The sequence below is a fragment of the Spea bombifrons genome, chromosome 7 (genome assembly GCF_027358695.1).
Source record: "Spea bombifrons isolate aSpeBom1 chromosome 7, aSpeBom1.2.pri, whole genome shotgun sequence".
Lineage (NCBI taxonomy): Eukaryota > Metazoa > Chordata > Amphibia > Anura > Pelobatidae > Spea > Spea bombifrons.
Genome location: NC_071093.1, coordinates 922620 through 945568, shown reverse-complemented (window position 1 = coordinate 945568; position 22949 = coordinate 922620). Strand labels below are relative to the sequence as shown.

At 47.9% G+C, this 22949-nt stretch overlaps 1 protein-coding gene across 2 annotated transcripts; it reads right to left on the bottom strand.

Moving 5' to 3' along the window:
* Positions 1 to 6513: 6513 nt before the first annotated feature.
* Positions 6514 to 22938, bottom strand: HSPBAP1 (HSPB1 associated protein 1). 2 transcript variants are annotated; one of them, XM_053471926.1, is made up of 9 exons: positions 22897 to 22926; positions 19106 to 19189; positions 17412 to 17597; positions 15543 to 15727; positions 12791 to 12927; positions 10861 to 11032; positions 9936 to 10019; positions 7770 to 7874; positions 6514 to 7132 (listed from the first exon to the last, which is right to left on the bottom strand). In XM_053471926.1, exons 3-9 carry the CDS (start codon positions 17587 to 17589, stop codon positions 6704 to 6706), a joined length of 1290 nt encoding a protein of 429 aa, XP_053327901.1. In that variant the 5' UTR covers positions 17590 to 17597; positions 19106 to 19189; positions 22897 to 22926; the 3' UTR covers positions 6514 to 6703. The 2 variants fall into 2 exon arrangements, with proteins under 2 accessions (XP_053327901.1, XP_053327900.1); XM_053471925.1 differs by lacking the exon at positions 19106 to 19189 and having other exon boundaries at positions 22897 to 22938.
* Positions 22939 to 22949: the final 11 nt, after the last annotated feature.

Below are 22949 nucleotides of genomic sequence, written 5' to 3'. Positions count from 1 at the left end.
TATGGGGAAACGGACTGCCAGCCCACCCGGCACCACAAGCGGGGGTCCCTGTGATTAGGGGTCTCCCATCATACGATGAGTATATATATATACGGCGGGATTGCAATATATCGCTTACTTCACTGTAATACCCACAGCAGATGTGTTTTGGGTATAAAGTGTAACATTTTGTTTATTAAAATGAAAATAAATGCCCCTTCAGACAGTTTTGGGCAGAAGGTGAAGACGAGGGGCGAGAGCATTTATTAGAGACTCTGTCGCCGCGTTATCCGGAACGTTCCTGCTGCTTAATCAATCATTTCTGCTGTTTATTAAAAATCAAAGCCGCCGCCAGGTCTCACGCTATTAGTCCGGTTCCCGTAATAAATAATTATGAAGATATCATCATTCATGCGCGCAGTGTCCTTCTCTAATTGAATTTCACGTTTTATAACAAACCGCAGGCGCAGGACGTGCAGAAACGGTGAAATGCGGCAAATCTCCTTACTTCTGTTGAGTTATGACCCCGGACTGTGTATTAAAAAAAACATTTAATTTAGAAAAACAGCAGTTACTGAAACATGCAGATTTTCAGCAAATCACTAAATCGTGTCAGCCCCGATCTACTAAACAAACATCCTTATCATACTGCCTGTGGGGAACAATAGAATGGCTCCGTCCTAATCACTCAGTCGGACTCGCTGACTAATGAAAGTCTATGGAGAACGGACTTCATTAGCATCGCCATAAAGCATCAGCTCAGTGCGGTGTTTGAGCCGCGAAATTCACCCAAAATATCACATGACTGACAGCGACGGCGGCTTCTGCTGCATCTGAGATAAAATTATACCTGGAGCCAGCGCTGAAATAATACGAATGTTCTAGATTACAGGCCCCGCATAATATTCTAGGTTATGGGGATCCATTGATGTTCTAGATCACAGGAATCTCTTGATGTTCTAGGTTATAGGGGTGCCTTGATCTAAGTTACAGGGGTCCAAATCGCTTCCCGTAGAATCCCAGCCTGTCCCTGGTCCATGTCCTCGGTCCGTGTGCCCGGTCTGTGTCCCCGGTCCGTGTGCTCGGTCCGTGTGCTCGGTTCATATCCCCTGTCCGGGTTCCCTGGTCCGTGTGCTCGGTCCGTGTCCCCTGTCTATGTCACCGGTCCGTGTGCTCGGTCCGTGTCCCTTCCGTTCATGTAATTGCGGATCTATCACTGCGACATCCCATAATAATTCACGGTAACCGCACACGTGAAATATTTATGTCAGGTTTGGGTTATTCAGGAAACGTCACCCAATCAGATGCACTCAGTCCGCGCCCTGACTTTCCCCGTTAACCCTTCACGCGAGGGTCGGCCTCGGAGATAAATAACCAACGGATTGTAACGAGCCAATGGCGCGCCGGCCTTTAATGCAATCTAATTCTGCATTAAATGCAACGTCTCGGCGGGCGCGTCCGGCGCATCATCAAACCGCCTCTAACCTGCGTCCGATTCCTGATTTCAATAATCGCAGATTTTGGCTTTTTATTAAAGTCCCGATTCTCTGAAATGGAAAGTCAGAATCTGCGAGGCGGCAGAAAGCGATCGCCGCGGATCCCTCGGGCAGAGAACGGATCGGAATCCATTTACAGGCTCTGCGCGGCCCGCGAGCCGACAGCGCGTAAGCAATTTGTCCGGTTAATGACGCAATAAATGCGAAACCCGCCTCGTTCGTTTCCTGCGAGGAAATAAACTGAAATCACGGCCTCTGAAATCCACGCGTTTGCACTTTTTAGTTTCATGGTTATCTTCGGCTCTGCGCCAAAATCGCTGCCTTCACACAAGAAATGACTCTGCGTCGCCGTTCTTCATTTTAAAAAATCAGCATTAAAAGGCAAAAGGACAGAGATTTGTAACGAGCGAACGGCGCTGCAGTCTTTATTGCGATCTAATTCTGCATATAATGCAACGTCTCGGGTAACGCGTCCTGCGCATCATTAAAACACCGCTAATCTGCGCCAAATTTCTGATTTCAATTAAAAAAAGTCTATTTACAATGAGGGCCCATAGCTCCACCCTCCACAGACCATTTATGGTAATGAGAGCCTATAGCACCACCCACTCATTACCATTTATGGTAATACGTTACCGTAGCCACGGACTATGTAATAAGAATAACTACGGATTAAACTCCATGCAGCTGAGAGACCCCAGAGGCTGGGTTTGGAATTGCAAGGAAAATAAACCCCCCCCACCACCAAAAACTGCCCCATGCGACTCCAACCCCCAACAGCCAGAGGTCAATTTACCCCCACGCCCCCCACCTCTGTCACTGGGTTGTTTCTATCAATTCTTTTAACCCCGCGTGAAAGCCGTCCCGGAGACGGAATGCCGGCTAGCGCTGCCCTTGAAATTGCACAGAATAAATGGCTCCATTTGTTACCCAGGATCCCGCTGCGGCCCCCGCATCCCCCCAGACACAGCATCCTTCATCCCGACACAAACTGCTCTTCCCATTAACCCCCAGCTAATGCCTGGCTGCCCTTCAATGAATCACTTAATGGGTAACGTTCCTGCCCCGCGAGGTTATCAGAAAGCCGCGCAGGAGCAGCGCCCCATCACTCCATACAGCACCGTGATTACAGCGTAACATTCCCTGCGAATAAACCGCACGATCATACACCGCGAGCAGACCCCCCGCACGTATAAAGAGCAATTCCGGGATGCAATCGCCATAGCAACCAGCGGAAAGTGCTTGCTGACTGCTCCACTTTTACCACCATGTTTATTACCCCTTTAGAACCTTCTTACAGACAAGAGACACCAGTCCAGGCCAAGTTGTCCATTTCTCCAACGGCTGTAGGTTTATTTGCCCCCAGCAGGGGTTGTTGGGTGGTCTAGAGAATTGTGTCATTTATAGTATTTTCTCCCCTGTGCTTCCAGCATATGATGTCAGGATATGATGTCACTCAGCACAGAGGTTTGGAGTCTTTACAGCAGGAAAAACGGATGACTAGACGGGGGCCGCCGGGGGCCGATCTGCCTTCCGTGGGACAACGAAGTCCAAAAGAAAAATGGCTTATTTCGGGGGGGGGGGTGAAGTTGGTTCTGAGCAGACGCCATATCTCGCGCCGTCCGTCTATCCGCAGCACGAAGCCGTCTCCCCCGGACAGACAGACAGACAGACGGACGGACAGACGGACAGACGAGGCTAGAGCGCCTCCCAAACTTTTCACTTTACTTCTGACGCCGACTTTGGCAAAAGATTTTCGAACGGCCGGCAGCTGCTTTTCAGATGTTTTTCTGAGCCAATAAATCTCTTTTGAATGCTTCGGCCTGCAGACGCGTTTCGCAGCCGTCAGCGATGGGGTGATTGATGAGGCTTCCGCTGATACTCAACCAACTCCGAGACGCATCTTCATAAATCACATCACAAAAACTAAACCGTCTGCTCGTTTTTATGCAAAACCGTAACGTTTAATGAATGCTTTCTCAGCCTTAATTTGGCGTCAATCACGAGCTGAACCAACAGACTTCTGCTGATCAGAAGCACCCGAGATCTTATCCTTTTTAGGATCCATCCAACCCGGATCATTATTGTCAGTAATTGCTAGAGTCAGAGGCTAAGATGTGATGTAAGGGTGGTGGATGAGTGGAACAGTCTCCCGGCAGAAGTGGTAGAGGGTAATACAGTGAGGGTATTAAACATGCGCGGGATAGACATACGGCTCCTGAATATAAGACGAGACCAACGACTGATTAAGGTTTTACAGCAGGAGAAACGGGCGACTAGACGGGGGCCGCCGGGGGCCGATCTGCCGGCAGGTTCTAGATTCCTCTTCATTCCTTCTGCAAACTTTTAGTTTTTTTCTGAATCCCAATTAACAGGACCCGGCGGGAATTCCTCAGCGGGGGTCCGCGTCGCCCGCCACCTTCAATTCATAAATTCCCTGAGAATTCCGCCGCTTTACAGAAATATACGGCGCTGATTTGTTGCGGATGTAAAACGCGTCTCTCCTCCCCGAGCTCACATGAAGTGTGTTTTATGGGGGTCTCCGCCGATAAAAATATTCCTTGTACTTCAGGAGACGGATTTATTTAACCTCACGAGTGCGAAAAAGGGAAGTAAAACCGCCTCGCGCCGACACTGAAAGGGTTAAAGAGAAAAGGAACGTTTCCCAGAAATGATTTATTTTTCGCTCCAAAACAAGAAAAAACATAAAATTCTGAACGTGGGATTTAACGGCAGCATAAGAAGGAAGGTCCGGCCGGCGGGACTCCGTGGAATGATTCTTTGCCATCGGCAGCTATCCCCGCGACCCAACGCGATTCTCACTCGGAGAACGAATCTCCGGCAAAGCGAATAAAAAAGGAAGGGACGCTCCCCAACGCGGCGCGCTCACCGGCGGGGGGCAATCAATCGCTTTCACAGCCGCCGTACTTTATCTTTCTGACAGCCGGCAGGGAGGACGCGGCGACCGAACCGCGATTGGCCGGAGAGCTGGAAACGCGTTCCGAGACCTCGAAAGAAAGTCGCGGGATTTCCCGAAGCTCCGCGTTTATTTATCTCGCAAAAACACTCGGGGGCCCCCAGGACTTCATTTATTACGACACGCCGGAGAAGCCTGGGGGGGTATGTGTCAGCTTACACCCATCGCATACAAATCTCACAGAGGGAGCACAGTAAGGATCCAGGCGGGTCACCTGACACCCCCTGCAGCTAATCGGGGAATTAAAAACAAAAAACAGTGGATGATTTTGTCCGCTGGTTACAAATCTGCATCTTTATATAAGTTTATGACCCAAAAGCCCAGCCTCCAAGGTCCCCGATTGGCTGAAATTTCATGTTGGCGGACAAAGGGGGCAGGGTTTGGCGGCTCAGAGAAGAAAGGGAGCAGGAATAAGATAATAAAGAATAATAATAGTAATAAAATAAAAAACAACAAAATAATAAACAATAAAATAAAAACAACAAAATAATAAACAATAACAATAATAAAATAATAACAATAATAATAAAATAACAACAATAATAAAATAATAACAACAATAATAATAAAATAATAACAATAATAAGTGTTGCGGTTTAATTATAATTTTATTGTATTTTATACGGCGGCCGGGTCTCCGTTTTATAGGTTGGGGGGGGGTCCTCCCGGTCGCTCTTCGAAGGGATTTTTTTGGCTGAAGGGAAATGGAGTTGATTTTAGTAAATTGTGTAATTTCTCTTTGTCTGAGCCTGTATGAAAGGAGCAGCTTTTGTGCCAAATCTTAATGAATCGACCCCAAAGTGTTCATTGTTTAAAGAAAACATTTATTACGCAGAAAGCATGAAAATAAATAATAAATCACAAAACATCAACAGACGTTCTCATTGCCCAAAATACCCGGCAGCTGCAGGGTGAATCGCGTTTATCTGCTGAGGATGATGGGAGTTGCAGTGGCTGCCTCTCCAGCCGGCGGTCGGGTGGCAGATGATGGATTATCGTCTCGGAATCCTCTCTATGTGAAACGCGCCGCGCCGAAGGCTTTCGTGTCACAATAAGATGATTTCGAGCGGCCGGCGCCGAGCTGCCTCCATGCATCGCAACCTACAGCATCCCCTGAGCGGCCCAGGCGGACGGCCTCTCTCCATGCGCGGACGGGGCTCCCCATTCCATGAAACAGAATCAACCAGAACATTATCTGCGGAATTCATCGAACCGGCTCGGGGGTCTCCGGCACCAAATCAGAAAATCCGAACTTCAATCCGCTGCCTGCAAAGAAATATTTCAATAAAAAATACTTCCGCGCGTTTTGCGTTAATTACTGCGGAGGGGGGGCTGGGCCAAGCCAACCTCTGTCTGCCTAAGGATGATGGGATTTGTAGTCCATAAAAGGTGTGTGTATTGGGGGGGTCGCGTATCCCTCCCCACCCCTCGGCTGAAACATAACACGTGTTTTAAATCATTAAAATATCAGATTTTTTTGTTTTTAATTGAGTTTTAACCCCTTGCATTCTGTCTGAATGCGTATTTCGGCAGCACGCTCAGCGCGAGACCTCCGTGTCAGTAAGCGAGCGGTCCCGGCCGGCGTGAAGAGGAATAGATGTCACTGTGCCGGAGGAGCCGCCGTAATCCTCGTATCGCCGGTGACTCGAGCGGCGGGGGGGCTGCATTAAACCTCATTTTAAACGGTAATTAGGGCTCCGCCAGGATTAATTCCATCGGCGAGGGCCGAGCGCGGACGGACGAAGTATCTCCAGCGAGACGCGCGCTCTGCGGCCGGCGGAATCGGATTCATTCCACGCACTGCGGGCTGATTAGCAATTAGACGTTTCCGTGACTACGTGAGAAACGCGCGGCTCTTCCTGGCGGGAAGTCGCAGTAAATCGCAGGAATAAATAAACGCAATAACCGCGGCGACGACTCCGGGGAAAGACGGTTTAATAAACGCGACGTCTCGACCGGGCGCAGAGGGCAGCTAAAAAAACGCGGGACCCCCGACTGGGCACAGAGGGCAGCGAAAAAAACGCGGGACCCCCGACAGGGCGCAAAAATGATTTCTAAAAATAGACAAAATGAGACTTTATTAACAGGACGTTCCATTCACATAAAAATGGGTTCTTTTCCACAATCTGTGAGTCTGCCGGGAAACATCGAGCGATGACTTCATGACCGTGTGCCGCAGCGTTACGTGTGACATCACCCTACCTGAGCATCCCCCGCGCATGTCGGAGGCCGGCGGTCACCGCCTTTCACGTCATGGGATCCGCTTCTGTATCAGCAGCCGCGTAACCAAGCGGATCACTTGTGGATTCACCAAACAGTCCAGAACCTCGTCCCCAGTCAGGGTCCTGCCGGCTTCCCTCTCTCCTTCTTGTGTTTCTTGCACATGCGCAACATCGGCCGCTCGCCGCGGGATTTCCTCGGGACCCCGGCCTCCTTCACCCGTCCGGCAATTTGTTCCTCCGGGTTTTGGCTCAACAGGGACGAGATGCTTTCCAAAAGGAGGTCGGCGCGCGGAATTGCCTGCGTCGGCGGCCGCATCTACCTTCTTCTTCTTCTTCGGGGGCTGGTTGTGTTGGCTGCCGTCTCCCCCGAGTTTATCTTGTTCAGTCTCGTGTTTTGCATAAGCAGCGAGGGCCTGGTTTACGTACTGCAGATTAGTTTCGTGTGAGGTCGCCTCACCCTGCAAACACGGGACAACATTAACGACGTCTGACGCTGGCTGTGCCTGCGCAGCTTTAACTACCTGACCGGTAACTTTATTCAGTTTAATCTCCTGGAAGAAATCCGGCGCTGACACAGAACCCCGGCCCCGGAGAGATTCATTTATAACGATCGCTGGGTTTCTATTCCTTCCAACCCAAACCCAGCAGCGGGGAGACTGCTGGGGCCGTCACTGTCCAAACCTCAACAGTCTCCTTCATTCTGGGACCAATCAGGGTAAATTCCAGAAAAAGCCTCCCGTCACGGGGGCCAGAAGCACGACCTTTGCCAAAACTCATATTACTTAAAAGGTCAAACAGCGCCCCCCCCCCCGGAAAACGTCTACCTCCTCGCCATAAACCGCACATCAAGTGACCGACCCGCGGGGAAAAGGACGCCGCGGCCTCTAATTAACACTAAATAATGCAAAATAGGAAATTCATAATTCAAATCTCACATATTTCAGGGAAATGAATGAGAAATCGGATCCCCATCACACAGGAAGACCTGCTTAACCCTTTACATGTCAGAGGGATGCGCACTTAGTGGAATGAAATGGATCCCCCTCTTTAAGCACCGAGGGTGAATCCCAATACTCGGGGGGCACGATGCGTTACCTCGGTGGGGTTCAGCCAGTCCTGGGCGCCAGTCTCCACCGACTTGAACGCACAGACGATCATTCGCGCCACGGCCTCTTCCACCCGGGCTTCGTGGTCCGAATCCTTCAAATCAACAAGAAAACAGCTGAGTGAATTTATCAGAGCGGCCGGGGAGCCGAGGGTTCGGGGGAGACGTCTCTTAAAGGGACCCCACAAACTGCATCGGAAACCATGTGAACCCCAATAACCTGTGACGGGAAGGAACACCAACAGGGCTGCTGCGTCCCGAAAGATTTAATCTAAAGTACTGTTGAATGGTTAAAAGTACACAGCAAGTAGACAACACTGTCAAAGGGTTAATGGAATAATCAATCTGAACCTTCCGGCTCTCACATGGTTAATGCAGCACAAAACAGGCAGGAATATTTGGCCACTGCAGCTGTGAGAGGGTTAATATTGGAAGAGCACGGGGCAGGCAGGGAATATTGCCCCCTCTGGCTGCGGAAGGGTTAATCCCAGGCAGGAATAATCCTGGTTGCGTTTAATAATCGCACTCACAAGGGTATGGAAAGGTCGAGGAAATGTAATCCCCTTTTTATTGGCGGAATATTACGAGGCGAGTCACGCGCGGCTAATAGAGAGAAACTCATTAAGGGATTTTCAGTTTTAGTTTTTTAACGCACACCTGAACGTGACGCCCGACATTCAGAGCGAAACGCGCCGGCGTCACCAAGGGGCACTCCGCATACCGATGAGAGATGAAACACACCGTGACCCGAAACCCGTGCCGCCGGCCGCCGCGTGCGGGAAATAAACGCGGCCCTTACCACCGGACCCCCGTCCCGCACAGACGCCGGAACAGAACGCGAGGGGTAGATCTGCGTTACACGCTGCGGACGTGCAGGCTCTGTATCGCATCGCCATCAGGGGGGCTTCGGGGTCACCCCAGAACCAGGACCGTCCAGAGGACATTATTTATTCCCATGACGCTCAACTGGCTTGGCAGAGAGAGGCATCATGGGAACTGTAGTTCAAGAAGAGCTTCACAGCTATCTCCGTCCCCGCTGCCCTCCTCACAGTCCCTCCATCGCACGCCCCAATCCCTCCCGCAAAACTCTTCCGCTAAACCTACTAAGACTTTATCTTGTTGCTACGTGAAGGCGATTAGAAAGCCCAGTGTTTTGCATAATACATCAGATTGGGGGCTGTGGGGGTCCGAGGAGGTGACGCTTCAGGAGACCTTTAAGTTATAAAGCGGAGATCAGTGAAATATATATATGCGATGCTCTGCAGGTTACTCCCGGCGCGTTTTACCGGATATTAAAATACCTTTTAGAACCCAAACCGCGTCTCCCAATGATAAGAAGCCGCCTGGTGCAATGACAGCCACTCGCTTTACACCAGCGACACGCGTGACATATGGCGGTGAGAGGGGGATTACCAAGTGAATATGAATTAATACGGGAAATATATTTCCCGCTAACGTTTTAATGACGGCGTAGTGCGTTATTTGGAGTAAATGAACAGCCGCGAGATAAAGTACGTTCGCCTGTAATTCATACTCTCAATAAGCCACAGTCCACACGCGCTTGTCCAAAATCCATTATTTTCAGCTCTTTCTGTAGGCGACGCTGAGCTCATTAACCACGAGCCCATTAGTGAAGTCTGAAGTTAAAATTGGCACCATTACCCGGCGCGAAATATTTAATGGGGTGGATTGTGGGCATCGCACAAAAAGCGAAACATATTTAAGGTGATGAATCGCTGGCCGCGCCGGAAACATTTTATTCCACTAAAAAAGAAAGAATCTGTGTGGAAATGATTTCGCGGTCGGGGGTCCGGCACCCAGTGACTCCCGGGGCGGGGGGCTCCCTAACAATCAACGGTTTCATCAATGCGACTGGAAAAGAGGTTTTGGGGGTTTTGTGGGGAAATCGTGAAGATTCTGGGATTTAACAAATCTTATTGTCTGAGGTAGAAAAAAAAATGACTAATTTTGAAACGATGTTTTGTTCCCAAAAGACCCTGAATGGACCCCACAAAAGGGGAACAATAGCAGACACGCGATTCATTTTACAGCATAAGGCAGTTATTGGGGGGCAGATTAGAAAATGCACCTTACTAGACCCCTGATATAACCCCAGGGGCCACAGCGGGAAGGGACCACAAATACGATGCCCTTACCAACTCGATCCAGGAGTTGATGCTGACGGTGATGTCATCGACGGATTCCACGTAATGCCACCAGTGACGTGGGACAAAAAGCACCTGAAAACAGAAAAATAGCATTAAAATGAGAGCGATGACGGGGTCGGGGTATTCGGTGTTGGCCACCATTAGCCATGAATTACACTATACAGAGTAGGGGGAAGCCACCCCGGAACCAGCAGATACTTATAGTTACAGAACATTCTGCATGGATCCGGACAGATATTACCGGCCGCTCAGAGGTTCTTCCGAGAAGATTCTGCCTGACAGACCCACTGACTCCCCCTATCGCGCAAGCACAAACCGAATACCTCTCAGGGCTAACCCATACCGGGGGACCGCCCCCCCCCCACCGCAGACCGGCTACCGGTTACCGGGTACTCCTCTCTTGGTAAGGGCGCAGGCTCGCCGCGTATCCAGTAGATGGCGCTGTGCATTTGCATTTCACTAAACTGATTTTTTTATTGTAATGCGAGGTTTTTTCCAGCCCTAAAATCCAATAAATCGCAGAATATTCCGCACGAGAGCGACGGCCGTCATAAGAGGAGCTTAGCAATAAAGCTGCGTTTTTAGCAGATGTCTCCCGTTCCCATTTTCTTTTTAAATAATGTTTATGAAAGAGGAGAGACGGCAGGACTGGTGCAGACGCTCGCGTATTTCCCGGGACCCCCTCTGCTCAGCCGCTTCCAAACATCACTATTTTCTCATCTCAGTCCCATATATTTTGCATGATTTCAGTAAACGTAACCTTCATTTCAGACACCTGCTGTATATTCAACCAAAAAGCAAATCCCTGTGGAGTCTGTGCTAGAAGCGCATTTTATCCGTACGTTTCCTAGCATTCTGCACAAGAGATATATTTCCCCCTCTTTAAAGGGTTAACGCGTTTCTATGGCGTTACCTGCCCAGGGTGTAGGGTCACCACGTGGGGCCGCGCTTTGGAAAACAGAGGGAAGCGGCTCCAGTCGGGATTCACGACGTTAACTTTGCTGAAGACGCTGGACTCCTCGTAGGGTATCCGGGTCGGGTACAGGTGGGCCGCGTCTTCGGGGGGAAAGAGGTGCCACGTTTTCCTAAAAACGCACAAAAAACAGACTATAACAGCCGATAAGAACAAGAAACGCACACGAGCTCGGCTTCCATTATTCATTATAAAGCGGCCAGCGCTCGGATAACGGTTTATCGAACGGACTGCAGGGCAGCCGATACGATTAGATACTCGTTACCGCTGCTTGATCCTGCTGCCCCAAGCCGTTTATCTCCAACGTTTCTAATTTCCATAAATTCATTCACAAAAATGCACCTATGGGTCTCTTTTTCCTTGACCTTTTTCCCTTTTTTGTTGGTATTAATACTAAAGCCGAAGGGCCTCGTCGGTCCTTATTTTGTTTCAGGCACCCGAGACCCCAAATGGTTTTACCCCAAAGGAAATAAATGCGCGTTTCTGTTTCGAGACTTCTGTCTCAAGCCCCGCCCCCTGCCCGATGCCGCTGAATCGGACGGTGTACCTAAGTATGACGTCTACGTGTTTCAGCCGACGTGTGCGATCCAACACGCACTCCAGCACACGGCAGGAGACAAGCGCACTTAAGCCCTAGACAGACGGAAAACGCGGTACATTCCTCCTGGATACCACCTGGATACCAGAAAAAACCAAAACAGCCCCTCCCCCCACCATTTTCACTTATTTTTTATTGTAATTTTGTATCCTTTTTGATTTCCTTTAAGCAGCGAGTGGAAGATTTCTGTATTCCTCCGAATGTTCTCGTCATGTATTTGTAATCACTTTAAAAAGCTTCATAAAACGCGTAGGATTAATGGGAGAGAAAGCAGATTAAATGCGTCTTAAATACTCGGCGAATAATGAATACTTTCATGGCAGGTCGGCTGACATTTAGAAGTAAAAACGTCTTAAAAGCAGATCAGCTGTTTACGTTAATCAACGGAGCATAAAATCATATATTCTGTGCAAGAATAAAAAATATACGGTTTGATTTTAGTTAAAAGCTTAGCGTAAGATGCTGAAAACGGCCTAAAAAATCTGCTGCTCACCATCAGAATTCTGACCCCTAAGCCGTGTCTGTAATTAAATATACATATATTTTTTTTAACGTAATAAATGAAAATACGCCGGCGGAATCTATGCTTTTTTCACTTAAAGGACAGAAGACTCGGCCTCTACAATCGCATTTCTGTGCGGATCGATTCGTTTTCTGCATTAGTATTCAAATGTGAAATGTTTTCGCCGAACCAAGTACATGCGCGGCTCTTTCGCATCCATAAAGATCGCATTAAATAGAAATAACACATGAAATAAATGTATAAGCGGGGGATGTGAGGACGGGAGGACCTCGAGCCAAGCGCTCGGTGTAAGGAGTCACAGGCAGCTGGATAATCAATAACTCGGAGTATAACATCCAGTGACCCCGCACTTACAGAGATTGCTCCGAGGGGGAAGATGCCAACTAGGTCTATGCATGATGTGCTTAGGCGTTAACCCTTTCTCCCAAATCCGTGACACTAGCTACACTCAGTAACAATCCCTGATTGGCCAGTTCCCCAGTAATGGCAGTTGTCCTGTTGACTCCACCCCCGCTGTACCAGTTTATATGTGGAAATCCACCCTGCTGACTCCACCCCCGCTGTACCAGTTTATATGGGGAAATCCACCCTGCTGACTGTACCAGTATATGCATGTAACAGTCTCCACCCCTGAGTAACAACAAAAGTCCTGTTGACTCCACCTCTGCGGTACCATTATATGCTAACACATCCTTTAGTACAAGCAATAGTCCTGCACACTCCACTCCTGCTGTTTTCAATCACAGTACCTGCCCTCCACTTGTAGCACAAGGTTGCAGCCGTATGAGTCAATGTGACAGGGGGTATTGGCCCCGGAACTCCCAACCCACAGGGTGCTCTCCTGCCCGTCTCTTCCAGGAAACCCGAAATCTGCCCACACTATGTCCTGCCATAAAGGAGAAACGCATTCATACATGAGATCCGGCATGAACCCTTATAATAAAAAAATAGTTTCAAGCTGGCGAAAACCTTCAAAATATTCAGATCTACACAGCGTCCACAGCTCATTTCTACTCATATAAAGCTAGTGTTCTGTAGCAGGGTGCACACTATCATAAATCATACTCTGCTCACAAGAGCTTACAGTCTAAAGGGGATAATTTTATGGCACTCCAAGCTAAACAGGCCACGCAGATTAAATTGCTACATTCGGGAGACACGGTATCTTTCCTCGGTGGTCTTCCAGCTGCCCCCGCTGATAACCCACGTTGTGGCTTTACTTATGGTCTTGTATCTAATAGGAGATTTATACAGACAATATTTACATCATTTAACCCTCTGAAAGCCACAAGTGTCCAAATACCATTATCACTACCTGTGAGTAATTAAACATTTTCACCAACGAGCATAAAACCACATGCGACTGCGTCTGAAGCGATCGTCTGCTTCCAGGCAGTGAAAGGGTAAATTTCCATTTCCGAAATCGGGAACTCATCCAGCGCAGATCCTGCATTAAGCACATTACGGGCTCTATCCGGACAACCACGTCTCTCCCCGTTTATTTTAATCTGAAAGTGAGAGTCTGGGGTGGATTTTAATAATATAATGGATAGAAAAACGACATTAAAGGGGCTCTGGCTGACATCGGAGATGAGAGAGGTTCTGGTTCAGTGAATATCGGCGACGACGCTGCAGAGAATACGCAACGTGTGTCAAAAACACCCAATTCATCCACATTAGGGACAGGAGTTGCGCAAGAACACGCTGCAGATGGTGGGGTGGGGGGGTGCACCGGGGTTAGGATACGGCACTTGTGGGGGCCGGAGGACCTGGGCCAGGGCATTTGTTAGAGAGGTCAGGTTTGGGATAGGCATACCAGGGAGAGCTGGTGCTGGGGGGTACCTGGTGCATGGTGGGTTGGGGTGGCAAGCCTGTGGGATACATAAGTAATTGCCTTCACATTCCTCTCCGGCACACAGCGGGTTAAATCCCACCGATTTCACACACAGCGCTTGCTGCTCTTCTCACTCTCTTTCTACCTTCTCTCCATTATATTCCCTCTCCATTACCGCGCATGCACTGTATCCCGGGTCAGTCGCCCTCGCACTGAAATATAAAGCCGATACATTTTATGAAACTGACTACAGGGGCTTTTTACCCCTCCTGTTATTTGCCCCAGCGCACTGCCCTCCGTCTTTTGGCCTGATTCAGGGTAAGAATTAATCATTTACACTGAGAAATGTAAAAAAAAAACCTCTCTGCCTCCACAAACGGCGAGGCGACGGGGTAATTAATTACACGATGGGTAAACGTGACCCCCCAGTCAGTGACGAGGCGTCAGGTCTGCGCTCAGCGACGCGGAAACCCCTCCGATCGCTGCTTCCGATAATAAAGAGCTTCATCCGAGCAGAGGAATAAAGTGATTTCCTTGCCGGCCTCAAACTCTCCGCTCGCCGTTATCACGGAGACCATCTGTGCGAAGCCATTAGCGCATTGTAACTAATGCCAAGTCTGACATGCGGCCCCCGTGGCTCCGGCGTTGCTACGATGTTACCGATCCGTGTCACACGCAAGAAAAGGTTCTTTGTCGCAGATATTTGACTAAATGTCCCACAGGCCGTGGAGTGAGTGTTCAGCCCCCCCCCCGAACATCATTCAGACATCAAAAACTTATTTTGTACAAAGACAATAAAACGATCAATACGGACCCCGATCGATAAATTATTATACTCCGCGGATCATTACTGGAGGAGAGATTATTTTACACGTATCGGAAAAGCCTTCAGAGCCGGGCGCAGAGCATAATCCAGAGACCCCCCGTAACGTCCCTCCGCGGCACGGAACGGGATTCATGCGCAGGTCTGAAGATTAAAGTCATGGGAGTTGTAGTCCATTCACACCTGCCGGCTGCCCCTGCCCTGGAGTGACTCCTCGGGATGTCCCCCGGTGCCCTCGGAGGATACAAAGAACTTTCTCCTGCGCTAAAGCCGCTGAAATGTTACCGGAGCGCGGCCCGATGAATTTCACATAAATGAATATTAAAATTCACTTGAAAAGGTCATAACTGAAGGTCACGGGAATACTCGGCGTCTGGAACATGTCCTGGCGGCCAATTAACTCCCACTTTATTTTAACTGGAGACCGAGAACACTTCGGGAAGTTATGATACCGAAGCACACGCTCTTCAAATAACCGCCACGAAATGACACTTTAAAGACTCTCGCTGGCCTGCCCTACTGGGCGCTCGCTGGAAATTAAACGGTTAACAGCCAAAAGGCAGATGCCGAGAGGCAAAAAACACACGATAAAGTTCCTCATGGGGTAGAAAGGCATCGTTACCTAAACTTGCGCAGCCGGCCCCGTGTCAGTCACCGAGCATCAGTGACCAGCTGTCTGCCCGAACCCCTCGGAACACCGCTGGAATTCTGAAACATCTCCAGAACCAACGCGGATCCAACGGCAGCCCGATACATTTCTGCACCGAACAAAATACGCAGAGCGACCCCGCCGGTTACACGGAGTTAACCCATCGATTGCTGTTGGATATAGAGATATTTTCACCTTGAGGATTTCCGGCTTGTCCTTAAACACGTGAGCGAGGTACTTGTAGTCCGCGTAGGCCCAGTACTCAGAGGGGTCCCGATTACCGAAGGGTCCCGTGAGGCTGCCCGACGTCCCTCGGACCCAGTCGAGGAACTGGTGGAGAGTCCCGTCGGCGTAATCGCATTCGGTTTCGAAGAGAGGATCTGCGAGAGAGCGTCGGAGTTACAGGCAGAACCCACGAGAACGTTTTACTTCTTACGCTTTCCTGACGATTAAACCGCAAACCTCGTTGGGTTAAAATCCGACTCGGAACACTCGATGGGTCGGCGGATGGATCGGGGAGGATGCAGCGAGATCCCATCACCATTAAATGGTTACTTTTTGGTGCAAAAACGGATTCTACATACGGCTGAACAGCAACAGGGCGAATACGTTTAAGCTGCTGTTCCACTTCCTTTGCTGACCAAACGCAGCATCAGACATCATTTCTAGTCCTAAATACCCAATGCCTTCTCAGAAATCTCCATCGTCATGTGACACAAAAGCAGGCGCTGATAGGATGTTGCCATAGAATTTTCTGGCAGCTCGGCCTCATCTAGTCGCCTGTTTTTCCCGCAAACCTTAATCAGTCGTTGGTCTCGTCTTAGATTCAGGAGCCGTATGTCTATCCCATGCATGTTTAATCCCCTCGCTGTATTACCCTCTACCACTTCTGCTGGGTGCCTGCTCTATTTATCTACAAACCTCTAAAAGATGTTTTATGTGATTAAACCTTCAGAGGAAAGGGGAAAAAATCTGCCTTTTTTGTTTAATGCACTAGAGAGACTTCAAATCAAAGGAAATTTGTTCGATGAGATGAATTATTTGCCGCTGCGGCATCCTTGGACCCAGCGACACGCGGCAAATACAAACATACTGTGTAGAAATACACAGCTAATGAATTCAGCGTCACCGCCTGCACCGGATCCACGTCCCGTATAATTTGTTGCAGGAACAGATAGAAGCGCGGCTCCGGCGTCTCAGATCCTCCACGCTGTGAAGTCGGGGGCCGCTTCGCAGCAGAACAAAGGATCTCGCCTCCCCTCGCAAGAACTTCACAGGGTGAACAATCATTAGCTGCGGCTTCACACGCTACACGCTACACGCAGAGCCTCGGTGGTTAAAAGCCCCGGCACTCGGGTTTATTAGGAGCTGGGAGGAGAAACACGGGAGTCCTTAACTACAGCCGTGTGGCCCTCAGCGGCAGAGACGTGACTGCTGATTAACCCTTTCTACGAGGACGCGACTTGTTACGCGTGGGATTCATGTTATACATTACGCATCTTAGATAGGGGTCCACGGGGCGGAATAAAGATCTTTTCACTGGGGAGCGGTCACAGAATTCATTGTTTGAGAATTTAAGTTATTTCCGGGCAGTTGAGATCGGAGGCAGCCTGTGGCAGAGCCAGCATTATCTGATCAAGTTCTCCGCTCCTTACAACGGCTGCATGAACCAACCTGCAGCTTAACAACAGGGCAGGGAGATAACTTAATGGGGAGGAATAATCCTGCCTAGGCCGAGAACAGGAAGTTAAAACGGCTGCTCCCATTGGATACATAGAAGCGAATGTGTCCAATACATATATCGCTAATTTTAATCTACAAACACCGTTACATTGGTTTATTTGGAGCATTCATTGTGACACGGAGTTACATCTGGCCGAACCAAACGAACTAAATTTCAAACTTAAATAAAAGTCCCGCAAGGCGCCGTATTTTACTGAAACGAGAGAGAAACGACTTCTACAAACTGCTTACGAATTCTGGAGAGGATTCTACTCTCTGACGGGGTAAAAACGGTCATTTGAATTAAATCAAGATCAAAGAGCCCCAAAAGGATCCTCTCACCCGTCCCCGACGTCCTCCTCCCGATCCTGAACCTCAGGAGTTCTCCCCCCAGGACGCCGGACAGGTGGGCCGCGTTCCATCGCAAGGCTGGCCAGTCGCTCGTCATGTCGGTGAAGACCGCAGGTTGCGTCAGGGTGAGGACCGCGTCTCGGGCCCGCGGGGGGGCGAACGGCTTCATACCGGGACCTGCAGCAGAGAAGGAGACGTGAAATACCAGCGATGGGTTAAATAATTCATCAGCAGGGGGCGTTAATGATCGTCCTGGGTCCTCATTGGTGCATAAACTTGGCGCCCAACGTCACGGGCATTAGATCCCAACTCATACAAAAATCATTTTCCTGGGAAGATTAATAAGAAGAATGATTGGATGAGCCAACCGGCCAATGAGGAACCAAGAAAGCAGACGCTTTCTCTCGGCGCTGGATTCCTGCCATCTCCGTCTTCACACAAAACACAGAAACCGTCACCATGATTTGCCCAAAAGAGTAATAAACAGAACAAAACGGCAAATTCCCAGCAAGAGAAACTAAAATATCCTAAAACCACAAGAAAAAAAGTGCCAAAAAGTGCCACTAAGGGAACGGTCCGCTTAACGAGGCGGTTTACGGGGATAACGGCCTGTGATTTACTCAGGAAGCCTTTTAAAAGTTCATCTGAATTACTTCTCCCAGCAATAAATAAACGATAAATCCTGAAGCGCCTGACGGCCATAAAGAGGACGACCCGGTGATCGATAGAACACAAGAAAAACCCACTAAATCGTCCAACGATTAACTAAAAACGAAGTTAGACGCGTCCATAAAACACAGAAAAACAGATGCAGCTTCAGCAACGCTGGGATTATATAACGGAAGCTCCCGGAGAGAATAATGATAAAAAATAAATAAAAAAAGACAGAAAATGGGAACAGCGACAGGAAAAAAATAATGTCAATAACATAATAAATCCTATAATAATTATATTAATAGTAAAAAAAAACATGAATTATATTAAATTCTTATATGTAAGTGGAATATGTTGGCACTATAAAAATCAATAAATGATGTGAATATATATATATATAATGATCAGCCAATCAGAAGGTGGGGGTCAGGTGCGTCCAGGGGGCCAGGCTGTGAGCACAAGAGACGGAGAAGGAAATTGTGATATGAAAATAGCATAAAATGTAATGAATTATATATAAAAGAAAAAAAAAAAGTTGAAAAAAGTGCAAAAGTCAATTTATAAATTCTTATTTTTTTATCCGACAGATTTATTCTGTGCGGGTCTCCCCCCCCCCAAAAAAAAATTCTACTTTAACCCTTTGAGTGCCTTGTAAGCAGAGTCACTGAGAGATCGGTGTCCCCTAGAATTGGACCCACCAAGCAATATGCGCCCCCTCCACATTGTGAATTAAGGGCATCCTAGAACATTGGTAAATATGCCATATATCGGCCAGTTTCTCCTTGTCGCGGCATATTTATTAGTCTGTACTTATCGCCGGGCGCTCTATTAAAAAGGTAAATCTAAAATATTCTGATGTAATCGATGGAGATGCTGATTCTCAGACACCCACTTAATGCCGGCAGAGTTACAGCCCCATAAAAAGCGAATATCGGAGCCATAAATAAGCAAATTCTACGGCACTAAGTGATGCACTTTAACTGCCCCGGAGGACGAGGTCTAATGGGATCGCTGAATCAATTCGTACGCACAGATCAATCAGGGAGCGCGCTCCGTGCGAACGGACTGACGGATCGTGAGGGCCGGCTGCGGACGGCTGGTGTCGTTTATAAATTCTAAAAAAATTAATAAAAAGCAGGGGTTAAAATCTTAAAAACCGATGTCGGGGATTTGTTACATTGTAACAGTAGAAGCATAAGTAACGATGCCGTTTATAAACGCTCCATGGTTTGTTCGCTCAGTGCGGTCGTTTCATTATTTGGTTTAAAACGTGGCTATTTTACACAGAAAACGCTGAGATTGGTGGCAGCCTGTGGCAGAGTCAGCATTATCTCATTCATTTCCTTTTCTGAAGTTATCAGCCACTTAATAACGGGGAGGAATAATCCGGCAGATCCTGCGAACAAGAAGCCAAGGCAGCCGCTCCCACGGGATTCACATAAACGGGGATTTTCATATAAATACATTACTTATTTTATTCCGCAAACACCATTACTGAGCAGCAAACTGTATTATTTGGAAGGCGACAGATCCTCTTTAAAGTCTCATTACAATCGCAGAGTTATTTCAAATCAGGTTAAATAAATCGAGGCGATAAATTAAAGTTTATCGCAGGAGAAAGTCTTTTTTTTATCCGGGGGAATTTAAAGAAATAAATAAGAAGAACAGTAAAGAAATGCGTGTAAGAGTAGCTTTTATTGCTCCATGTCAGTTCCTTAATCAATTTCATTATCCCGTTCAGTGCGAGCGCCTGGAACGGGGAGCGACTTCCACGTCTGGCGGAGAAGCCTCGGTGAGAACGGACTTATAAACGAATATATTATTTCTCGGCCGTGCCCGCGCCATCATTAAACTACTGAACAAACTGAAGAGCCCCTTCCACGGTCACACGAACCCGCCACGTCCGCCGAACTTCTATTCAGATACTCGATACTGATGGAGGCTGCCGGAAATCAATGCTCTTACAGGATATATTTATAGAGATATGACTTTGAAACAGGGTTTCCCTGAGTAATCACAGGGGTTTGGGCGTCCACGGAGGGAGACTGGACCTGCCCTTTGTGAAGCACTGTGCACCGGCTTTGGGAGGTGGGAATGCAACGCAGTGGGGTCAAGTAACGCGTGTGTGTGCAAGCATGAATGTGTATGTGTGTGTGAGTAAGCATGAATGTGTATGTGTGTGTGAGTAAGCATGAATGTGTATGTGTGTGTGAGTAAGCATGAATGTGTATGTGTGTGTGAGTAAGCATGAATGTGTATGTGTGTGTGAGTAAGCATGAATGTGTATGTGTGTGTGAGTAAGCATGAATGTGTATGTGTTAGTGTGTGAGTGAGCATGAATGTGTATGTGTGTGAGTAAGCATGAATGTGTATGTGTTAGTGTGTGAGTAAGCATGAATGTGTATGTGTTAGTGTGTGAGTAAGCATGAATGTGTATGTGTTAGTGTGTGAGTAAGCATGAATGTGTATGTGTGTGTGAGTGTGAGTAAGCATGAATGTGTATGTGTTAGTGTGTGAGTGAGCATGAATGTGTATGTGTGTGAGTAAGCATGAATGTGTATGTGTTACTGTGTGAGTAAGCATGAATGTGTATGTGCAACTGTTTAGGTGTTAGAAGGGACTGTATGAATGTGAGTGTTAGTGTAAGTATGTGTGTCAGTGTGGATATGGGTTGCAGGGGGGGGGAGACAGAGGTGTCCCCTGGGTATTAGATTCTCCTCCAAGGGGCATAAGGCATCAGTCTGAGCCTGGAATGACAGTGGATTTGTGAACACACCGTGGACCGGTCCCCTTCCCAAATCCTCACCTCCCAGGGGGCATCCATTTTTATTTGATCTGCCGGATTATTTTGACTCATTACATTATTCCCACCCCTATAGAAGACTCCACTACATCCCTGGGTTTGCCCTGACCTGGGGTATTTAGGGGTATTTTATATACCAGGTGAATTCTCACAGTATAATAGGAGTGATGGGAACGATGTCTGATTGGGGGGCACATGGGAGAAAACGTTTCTTGTAGCCGGTAACAACGCATCACTCCGGACAGCAGCTTCCCTTTTTTATTAATATCCGGACTATTTTTACAACTTCCACAATTCCCTTACGCGACAAACAGAACAGAAAGCAACGCAGAGCCCCGTAAAGCAGATAAACGATCATTTATAGCGGGCCGTATAAATAACGCCGGTCTCGGGGCGCTCTCTTTTTTGATCGATCAGCGCATTTAATTCAGAGACGTCGCGCTGAGTTTTGTGCTTGCGCTCCAGATGCGGGTTTAATGAGCGCTCTAATATATGGATGCCCCAAAACAGGTATAAATGATTAAATAGATACGTTACTTGTGCGAAAAATTGCTATTTTGAAACAGTTTTCTTTTACTGCAATACTAGGAGGACAAAAAGGTAACTTCGTTTTTATTTAGACTGAATATTTCTGCAAAGTAAGATCCGGTAATTTATTTTCCTACAAGCGACTCTGGCAACCCCCCCTCTAAAGTGACGAGTTTATTAATACCTGCAGGCGATACGAGGCAGGGGTGCGATATATAATATATATATACATACATACATACATACACACACGCACACAGGTATATATATATATATATATTTATTCATTTATTTCTTTAACTATATCCGTATTTGGCCCCGTCAGAGACGGCTGCAACATAAAAATTGGCCTCATTACTGGACGGAACATTCATTTTCAAAAACTGAACTAGAAACGGTGTTAATTAAATGATTTTTGTGAACCTCCAATCAATATCCTCAGCTTTGTGGTTTACTAAGAAAAGCTTTATTTCAGTTTAACCACAAAAAGCCAATAAAAACGACTCCAAGCGTAGAGGAGTTTAACTAACGAAGCTCGCTGTCTGGGTTTTCATTCTATTCAACCCTTGGATTGCCGGGGGGGGGGGGCACGCATTCTACCGGGACACCAGGCCGATATTCATACTTTTCATATAGTTAGATTTAGGTGGCAACTAATGCCAGAGGAAGAGGCCATTATCTAAAACGGGCAGACCAGATGGGCCGAATGGGGCCGATGTACCGGCAGAGTCTATGTTTCTAACTAAACAAGTTTACACTTTACCTCACACTATATGGCCAAAAGTATTGAGACACCTGCCCGTTACACCTGCAGGGACTATGATGACATCATATTCTTAATACAGAGGCATTATTATGACGTCGCTCCCCCTTTGCATATGTAACGGCTTCCCCATCAGTCCCTCCCACCTGCTGGTACACATGGTGGGTGAGTGGCTTCTTTACCCAGACTATTTATGTGACTTTGTGCCCTGGTGTGGGGTATTTGTGTAACTGGGCGGGGCATTTACAAGAATAATGGGGTTTATTTGCTCTGCTTAATTTATAAAGCCGTTCCCTGCTGTTTCTATACACATTATGGGGGGTTTTAGGGCTGTAGAACCCTGCAATCCCCTCATACCCAGTAAACAGTCTGACTGCCTAGAGAAGAGGGGCAACAGAGAGGTGAGGGGGCAACAGAGAGGTGAGGGGGCAACAGAGAGGTGAGGGGGCATCGGGGCAGTTGAGGGGAATTCTTCAGATTCTTGCACCCAGCCCCTCTCCTCTTCCTTTCCTGGCTGTCTCTGCCCCAGCAGCCCCTTCACTCACCGCCGTTCCTCATATCTCTTGTAAGACATTGAATTAAAACTTTATCTGTTCGTGTCTGACAGACTTCCGGTCTCTAAATGCTGTATGAGGAGACTGGCTGCCCCGAGGGGTATTATTATATAAAGCGGGTATTATTATATCTGTGCTGCTGTGGGGCGCGTTATATATAGCGGTACCAGGTACCTGGTTTGCTTTGGGTCCGTAGTGAAGCGCGGCTGCTCTCTGGTGACGTCGCA